The 9,783-nt window shown below is 31.7% G+C and overlaps 1 protein-coding gene across 1 annotated transcript; it reads right to left on the minus strand.

The window, feature by feature from the left end:
• Nucleotides 1–1,905: 1,905 nt before the first annotated feature.
• LOC145313009 (uncharacterized) lies at nt 1,906–4,284 on the minus strand. Its single transcript, XM_080152230.1, has 4 exons — nt 4,105–4,284; nt 2,895–2,972; nt 2,427–2,507; nt 1,906–2,279 (listed from the first exon to the last, which is right to left on the minus strand). Exons 1-4 carry the CDS (start codon nt 4,218–4,220, stop codon nt 2,087–2,089), a joined length of 468 nt encoding a protein of 155 aa, XP_080008356.1. The 5' UTR covers nt 4,221–4,284; the 3' UTR covers nt 1,906–2,086.
• Between the last annotated feature and the right edge of the window lie 5,499 nt (nt 4,285–9,783).

Raw genomic sequence — 9,783 nt, forward strand, 5'->3', positions numbered from 1 at the left:
AGTTATACAAAATTGGGACAGTTTCCATGGTGTCGTTTTTACATTTTGGGTAAAATTTGATTATGTTTTCTTGAGATAATAATATCTTCAAACATATCTGTATGATGTAAAGTAAATAAACAAAATTATGGCATTGAAACAAAAATTTTCAAGTTAAAATGGTATAGTGTACAAAATTTTTGAAAGTGCTATATAGAAGTATTTAAAATTAATGAATTATAAGTGCCAAAATGTATGCTACATATCATACTTAAATTTTATTACAGTTGTAAAAACTCTTCGAATAAATCCAATTTTCATACATTCTCCTATCCTTTTTTCCAAGAAAATATAGTTCACCATTAAGGACGTCCTGGGGTTGACACTTAATCTCTCCCCCCCTCCACAAGATTGACAGACCAACAAACCCAAATTTCTGATTTAGCTTCTTGGCTTTTTATTTTTATACAAGTTTCAAAAATTTTTTTTGCAGAGTAAATATTAGGGTTGGGTCGGATTATTTTTTGGCCGGATACCGGATATCCGGCTGTATATTTGAAATGGCCGAATATCCGGCCAAATTCTAGTGAATATGTTTATTGCAGTATTCAGTCTTCATGATATTATTTTCTCTATATATGTACAATTATAACTTTGACCCCCCAGCCTTTTATTTGGACAGATAATGGTTCGAATGGTCTATCGAACTTTCAGATATAGCTACATAAAATGTTCTAGCTTAGGTTGGATTTAATGTTCTACTCTAGAATAATAAGCACGATCTCTCATTCATTGCTACTTTTCTTAAATCCTGATTAATCATAATAGATTGTAAACCAATCCATCATTCATTGTCTTATCAATTTACATCCATGATTTTTTGTGTGGAAAATACAGTCTGTAAGTTTTTTATATGTTTGGTCATGTATTTGGCCGTCACTCAAAAATGCTTTCAAAGCAGACCTTTTTCGACCTAAGATACTAAAACAGTTGCTTTATAAGCCCATGTAATTGGTTTTGTAATATCTTCCTATTTCATGGAAAACTAATGAAAATACTAAAAAAATTCTATTGGTATTGTGGTTTCCATAAAAATAAAAAACGTACACCCAAATTTGCATATTAAAGTATTTTCATTTGTTTTCCATGAAATAGGAAGATATTACTTAACTAATTGCATGGGCTGAAGGCGGGTATATGGTGGTTCATTTACAATTGAGAGGATATTATGCAATTTTCTTTCCCAAGTAAATTCAATTTGCTAAGAGCAATTTAATGAGAATGAGTTAACTTTAAGTTTCCCTCCTTTTATAATATTTTTATTTTTGGCCCACGAAACTTTTCCAATTTTCTATTTGATTTAAATTTATAAGAAATTATGGGATCTAAAGAGATAAGACAATGGAGGAGAATTTAATACACATCCCTAATGATGATATAGAATTAGTACTTCCGAGGTGGATTCTTAAAAATTGTTTTCGTGAAAAATCCACCAAAATCACATAACATAAGATTTATTTATTTTTTTGTGGATTTTTTATGTGATTTTGGAGGATTTTTCACTAAAACAATTTTGCCACTAAGCGATAAGAATCCACCTGGTTGGGCCCTGCTAAATTGAACCAATCAATGAGGATTTAATGAAAGTATCCAAAGTGTATATATAGCCAACGAATGACAAAACGTGTTTTTACAAACTTTGGGTACCAGTAGAAATTATACTTATGTCCCCTACTTCCTTGTTTACTGATGTGTTTTAAAAGTCCTAATCTTTCGCTACTATTTAAAACAGTCATCATTAGGGCCTTGTACGAACAGGCATTGAATATAGAGTGGCATTACTACATTATACACTTTCATTGTTAGTTAATTTCTTATGAACTAATTTCATTGTATTATTTCTATAATATAAAAAGAGAAAAAACATTTTTCAATACAAAAATTTATTTCAACATGTAAAAATGAGATCAAATGCGAGGTATTAATGAGTAATAAGAAAATAACTGTCATATCAATAAAAATATAAATTTTTAGTAACTAGTTGTACAAAAATATAAGTAAAAATAAATATATAATAACATAAAAAGGCATTTTTTATTATTATTTTTTACATTTCTAGGTTAAAAATTAATGTTTCTCCGGCTGACTCTGGATCTAGGGAGGAGTTATTCGCGCCAAATCTCTGGAACCGGTTTTTGATTGGTGTTGACTGTTGGTTTGGTGCGGCAAAGTTGGCGTAGCCGTAAGGTTTGGCTTGGCAAATGTTGCAGGAAGGACTGCCGTCGTGGGGGAAATAATTACTGAAATAAAAGATTACAGTTAATACCTTAAAAATCAAAATTAAAGTAATTAATGTAAAGAGACATCAAAATTCTTTCAAAATCCTCAAAGTTATTGACAAGGTTTAAAGAGATGAAATTGACATAAATTAAAATTAAAAAACTCACCCAGAGTTGTTGATAACCCTGTGAAGGGGCATTGAAATAGGTAAAGAACCAGGGCTCATATAATTCTCTATCAATCTTGTCCTGAAAAAAAAATTAATTGAATTATTTAGTAATACAAAACACCAAGATTATTAAATAATTCTAAAATAAAATCTACAAAAATGTGAGGCTATGCTTTCATAACAAAAGTGCAATTTATTTTTTTTGAGATTGAAAAAAATAAGATTTATTTTTGTGCGGCTTTTTCTTTTTACAAAATATTATATATAACCGTTTTTTATCTAAAAAAGAACAATTTTAGCCATTAGAAGCCTAACAGGGGAAAAGGAGTTTTAATAAATCTATCTATCTATCTCAGCTAATAGGGTCTGTATTTTGTATACAAAGAACAAGAAAGTCAATCTATCTTATTAACATGTTTATCTATCTATCTTGGTATCTATCTACATATCTATCTATTTATCTTACCTAACAAGATCTGAGATATAAGGTCTGTATTTTGTACTGGAACAAGAAAGTCTTTGGCAAGCAGATCCTTCGCTACATCTACAAATGAAAATAGGGTATTAAAATCTAAATACAACAAGGATGACAAGATCCGAAAGTCCTGCATCGCTGTTGAGGCAAAATTGTTTGTGGAAAATCCTCCTAGATAAAAATCTACAAAAAGTATATAACCCTTCTATGATTTTATTTCATTTTTGTCAATTATTTTATGTGATTTTGGAGGATTTTCGCAAAAAAAATTTTTCTTACCAGCGATGCAGCTAAATTTTATTTTAAGAATACACCTCTGATGTTCAGAAAGTCATAAAAAGATAGGTCTTTTTAGTATGTAATGGGAATCATAAAAAAAGTCTATTTGAAATAACAGCAGTGAAATTATTCCAAAACGCTTCAGGCATCAGACGGACTATTTAAAGTTAAAGTTAACTTTGCTGCTAAAAAATGATGATAAAAATAAAATTTATCTTGCAAGCAAGCACACAAGAAAATTTATTCATAACATGACAAGAATAAATTTTCCATTATAAGCGAAATACATCAAATAGTAAAACTACTGATATAGCTAGATTGATTTGTAAATAGTTTCTCATTCGAATGTAAGTAAGTATCTATAATACAAAGTAGAATGATGTCTGTTTGTTTGTCTGTCTGTTTGTTTGTCTGTATGTATGTTTGTCTGTATTTGTAGCGAAGGATCTTGCTAACCGCTGAACCGTCGGGTTCTCCTTACAGGGTAGCTTCTCATAGGTCCCGGGAACGTTTATAACTATTTTCTTAAGGGATGGGACACCCAACCCCAAAAATTTTCTTTTTTCTTTTTAAAACTAAAATTAAAATAGTGGGGTCGGCTAACCCCCCCCAAAAAAAAAATTTCTCCCCCAATATTTTTTTTTAAATTTTTCCTTTAAATCTAAAATACGAAAGTTTAAGTTGATCAAACCTCTTGGGGCAAAGCCTATATATGTAGTATTTATATACGTCATTACATTTGCAAGAAAATGTTAAGGAATTTTCCATTACAATGTAATATTATAAAAAGCAAAAACTAAATGACAAATGAATTGATTTATATTAATCACCCCCCCCCCCCCCATCCAATAAAGGTGCAAAATTTCACACCCCTTTTCTTAACCCCCCCCCCCCCCCCATTATTAAAAAATCAAGTAAGCACCTGTGTTCCCCGGAACTTTCCAGATCGTGGCAGCCAGAAGCGGTCAGGTTAGCCTTGTGGCAGTCCGCCGCGGCGGTCTTGTGACAGCTGGTAGCAGTTAGATTATTCACAACCATTGTGTCTGGGTTTTTAGGCAAGTATGAATATCTGAAATTAAAAAATAAATTAATAAAGTCACCTATTGAAAATCTTAAATTTTTATTCTCACGTTGAAAACTTTTCCATAAATTTTTTATTGTACATAATTGTTTGTTAAAGCAATAAAAGTACACAAATCCAATAAGAATTAAATTAACTTCAAAGATATTAATTCAGTAGTTGAATAATACTTCAACTTAAATATTGAATTAATTGAAGTCTTATTATCCTTAATGAAATCAAATTTTCGATTTAAACTTAATTAACTCATATCATAAGAAAAGTTTATAATATCCATAATTCTAGCATAGCAAACCTAGAATAAAAAAAAACAGAAAAATGCAGTCTAATACAACTTTCGCTTTTATAAAAATTTCACAACATGAAAATTGCCAAGCCCCTGCTTTTAAAAAATGTCACTTTCAAACGTCAGAATAACCTTACTTTTGAGCAAAGCATTCTATTTCTGTTAGTAAATAATTCTTGGTCAATTATAGAAGGCTATTGGTTAAGAAACCGGTCCTTGCCCGGACAAAGCACTATAAAATTATTGGTCTATGGTTGACCAATTTGATCTTTGCTGAATGACCGTCCCTGTTGAACTAATCTACTTGCAGATAACTTGTCTTAGACATCACCTGATCACGCGTTATTCATGTTATATACATCTATCACCCCTATAATAACCCCCCTCCATATATATAATCCCACCCTCCCCTTTTTCTGCGCGCAATTTCCCCTAAAACTTTCCGTGCCCATACCCCTCCTCCCCCCCCCTCTGTTAATATTGTTGTTATCTAATGTTGTTTGCATGCATGACCGTAGAAATTTTGGTATTTTCCTGTATCGGGATGGGACTTGAAATTACTCCCCCCCCCCCCCTTTGCAAATAAATATTTCTATAGGTGCTGTCACACGAAGGGACAGTTGAGCACTGTAACTCCTCCCCTCTTATTTTACAAATGTATTGATTGATTGAAATCAAAGGGAGGGGGGTTGGTAGTTTTTTACTTTAACCTAACCTCTGAAGAGGGAACTAACCATGCGGGGCCACCCACACCAAATGTAACCTAACATATGAATTCAACAAACAACGAAAAAACTAAATTACCTGAGCTGGATCTTTAAATCATTTCAATGGTGCGCCAAATCGGGTGCGCCGAATTTCAGCCAATCCCAACGCGGCATTTCATAAAATGCTGTGCTCTCATTGGTGGAAAGTTGGCTCAACCCGATTTGGCGCACCATTGAAATGATTTAAAGATCCAGCTCTGTTTTGATTTATTTAAAAAAATAAGAATAGGGACAGTGCTCCACTATGTATTTTTAGTGAAAGTAAATGCTGAAATTTTTTATATTGCAAAAAAAATGCGTATACTCAATGCTTTATACAGAGAAAAATCATCGACAAATAAAAACCACTCTCCCGAGAATGTAAAAAATCCTTAGAATAACAAATTTGATTTCTATTTTAGTTTTACAAAATTAAGGAAAGATAACTAAATAGCCTAAAGCCTGCTAAAACCTGCTTCTCATTGATATTTGTGACACATTCAGTCCAGCCGTTTAAGAGATCTTACTTGACTGGCAGACAAATATCCTGTTACTTATTCCAACCAGATGGTTGAATTTTTCATGCAATTTGCATGGTTGAATCATGTATTTTCATTAATTATTTACGCAGTAAATGACACTAAAAACAAGGATGACAACATCCATAAAAGCGAAGCTCTGAAACGATAGGACATTAACACTTGTATTGTGTCAGAACTAAATTTACAAAATATAAATACATAAGTTTTGACAATATTATACGTAGATTGGTAGCAAAACTTCCTAAATACAGAATACTGTTAAGGGCCATCGTTAGGACTATATTATAGAGATGCTTTGCTTATAACACTATACCTTGTTGTAATAGGAATCCGTATTAAAAAAAATCAGATGAATAGGATAATTTTAACATACAAAAATTTGCTATCAAAAAAGCAATAAATCAGCTTGTTTAAAATGAACTGGATTTATTGGGATGATTTGTTTAATCAAAATTTCTTTCATTCATTTTGTGCAAGAATTGTAGAAAAAAAATCTTTTTAAAACAACATTCGTTTTTCCGAGACATCAATCTTTTTGGGGCTTCGAAAAGAGCATCTCTGAAAAGAAAATTTATGTATAAATTAGTGATTAAAAGTAAATATAAAGTAAAAGTAAAAATATTCTCTCTTTTTGTGTGTGGGGGGGGGGAGGGCTGGGTCAGTACTTGAGATTTAACTTGAAATAGATGGGAAAATGCATGATACATTTGTTGTTATGGTATTGTACATATAACACAAGTAATTTATAAATTCTAAATTAATCTTTCAGAATTTACTAAAATGATAGATTTGAACAATTTGTACGCTAGAACCAAAATAATTCCATAAGTAGTAATATATTTTTGATGTATGAAAAATTCATTACCCCTTTCTCATTTTACCACTTGTTTTAGGTAAATATCATATTTTCATATTTTTAGCCCTTGGATTATAAAGTACTAGGGGCTTCGCCCCTAGCCTCTAGGGGCTTTGCCCCTTTATTAAAAATGTAAAATTAAAAGTGAGGTTTATGGTTTTGTTCTATGAGTGTTCCTAATCCTTATGGGGATTTTTTTGTTTTTTTGGGGGAGTTGGGGGTGTCCCATCCCCCAAGAAAATAGCCTAAAACCACCACAGGACCAGTAGGTATATTCCCTGAAGAGTAGAATCCAATCAGTTCAGTGGTTACCGAGATCTTAAGGGACGGACAGACGGACGTACAGACACCATTCTACTTTGTATTATAAATTATTCAACCTACATCTCTATTTAAGCCTTAGCCCCTGCAGAACGCCTAGTGCCTTTGAAAGCCTAACCAAACAATTTAACCTAACCTATATAATTGCTTTAATAAAGGCCCTTTTCCCTTTTACAGCAAAATTCTAATTTAAAAACTGCGGTTAATTGTATTCTAATTCGAATTTTATTGAATTAAACTTAGATATCAAATTCAGAATATAATTCTTATGTTTGTTATCAAATATTACAGAATTGGGGGATGAAACGAAGAAAAATGACCATATGAGAGGAGGAAAATTATGATTAAATTTAATATCTCTACACGTAAATGGTTATTTGTATCAAGTTTTTACACAAACGTTTTACCCCCTTATCACAAATCCGTAAATTAAGTTGCATCTAATCCCCAAATCAATATTGCCCTCTAAAATCAGGTTTTCAAGATCTTGAAATGGTCAACAAATAGAGAAATTGATTCTAGAGACAATCTTTCAGAGCAGTGTGACACCATAGTAGGGGGTCACCACATGGTAATATTATACTCTTATTCTATGGTATGAGATAGTTCTAGGAATATTTCTATATTGTCAAATAGTAACAATCCTTTTCTTATAAATTTATGTAGAAACAAGGATAAAAAAATCCAAATATGCGAACAAAGTAAAAAAAACCAGTGTTTACCTTTATATGAATGTCAAATGAAGGGTGGGGGAAGGTTAAGAATAAAGAAAATAATACATTCCTCCAAAAATAATTTGACCGATAAATCCTTGCTTTTCATGGAAGGTCTTTAGAAGGTTTGAGGCTATTTTCTAAAAGAGTTTGGAGGGAGGAAAGGGAGGGGTAGGCTGCTACTTTTTAAAGTTAAAAACTTAGCTTCTATTGTCTAACGGTCAGACAGACAGACAGACCTACCCTTCCTTAGAAAAAGTCCCGATTTCTATAAAGATTAAGAATATTCTAGATTTAACTCCAAACGAGAAGATTGATTTTATTGATAAAACTATCTTTCTATCGCGATAAACGATATCTATTTATCAAGATAATAGCTATTAATTATAATGCTGTATAACAAGGATGACAACATCCATAAAGCGAAGCTGTAAAACAATATGGCAAATGAATATTAACACTTGTAGAGTGTCAGAACTGAATAATCAGAATATAAATGTATAAGAGTTGAAGCAAAATTGTCTGTAAATTTGTTGAAAAACTGCTTGATACAGAATAATGTTTATGGACAATACATACTTACATTGTTAGGACATAATTAAAATGGACGTAAGGACATTCTTGTAATGATTATAGAGTTGCTACGCTTTCTAAATCGTACCTAACTACTAAAGGAATCACCATGCAAAGTTTGAAATCGATAGGACAATTCTAACATGACCAAACTTAACGAAAAAAGCTAACTATCTGTGATGGACGTAGGGGCTGACGTCCAGACCGACCCTAATTATAGAAAAGCTTCGCTCTCAAAAACCCTTAAAAATGTATCAAATAATAGAATAGGACAGACAATTATTTACAATTTATGTTTGTAATTAGAAATGATAAAAATCCTCCAAAAATCTACCCAGGACAATTTAATGCTTTCCTTCAATTCGTAATCCTAACATTCCAGCCGTTTTCAAAATCATGCTTGACAAACAAACATCCAAGTATTTTAGTATTTTATAAGCAATCTATAAATCAATACCAAAATGTGGAATTTTGTTATCTATCTATCAAGATAAATATCAAATGTCTATTATAGATATTTGTGAAGCCTAAGGTTATAATTTGAAATGTGTACTATCTCTATATAGGTTTCTCTACTCTAGTGGCTGCGCTTCTATCCTCTAGGCGCATCTCAGAAGGTGGACATTAGCCCTTACATCCCCATTTTTTAGGGGGAAGGGGGTTGAGGGTTGACCTACCATCTTTTTTTTTTATATAAAAGCGAAGCATTCCATAGGCATTATTAAAGCTTCACCGCAAAGTTCAGTCAGATAAACAGATAGACATCCTACTTATTTTTAATATCCTTACTTTAATACTATTTAAAGGACAAACATCAATTCACCAATTTAGAAACATTGTAAGTTAAAATTTCCAAGAATTTTAAAATGCCTCTCACCACTTTCTTTCTGCTCTTTCTATTATTACATGCTAAATTAAGAATTCCAAGAAAAAAAAGTTAAAATTTCAAAGAATTTTAAAATGCCCCTCCCCACTTTCTATTCTACTACATGCTAAATTAAAAATCACTCCTTAATTTGTAATTTTGTATTACCCCTTCAAATTTTTTCTTTCAAGACTAATAGTACAAAAAACGATAGCCTGATATCTAGTTGCCGAATGTGTACGCAGTTTCCTGGGTGTTTCCTCATCCTCGCTCAATATTTACTACTAGCTACAAATCTTCAAACTTCCCTTAAAAAAATCAAAATTTGAATGTGTAAACGATTTATACAATATACATTATAAATTTGAATTTTTTAAATTTTGATTTTTTTTTTTGAAGTTTGAAGCTTTTTTAGCTAGTAGTAAATATTGAGCTAGGATGAGGAAACACTCAGGAAACTGCGTACACATTCGGCAACTAGATATCAGGCTATCCAAAAAACACCTTATCACACGTGAATATGTACGTGCAATTCTCTATCTTTAACAAAAATATAATCTACACTCCTCCCCCTTTTGTGATGTTCAAAATATACCCTTGTCCTTTTTGAATCTTGAT

Source organism: Acartia tonsa, chromosome 3 (assembly GCF_053477335.1).
Source record: "Acartia tonsa isolate MP-2025a chromosome 3, ASM5347733v1, whole genome shotgun sequence".
Lineage (NCBI taxonomy): Eukaryota > Metazoa > Arthropoda > Copepoda > Calanoida > Acartiidae > Acartia > Acartia tonsa.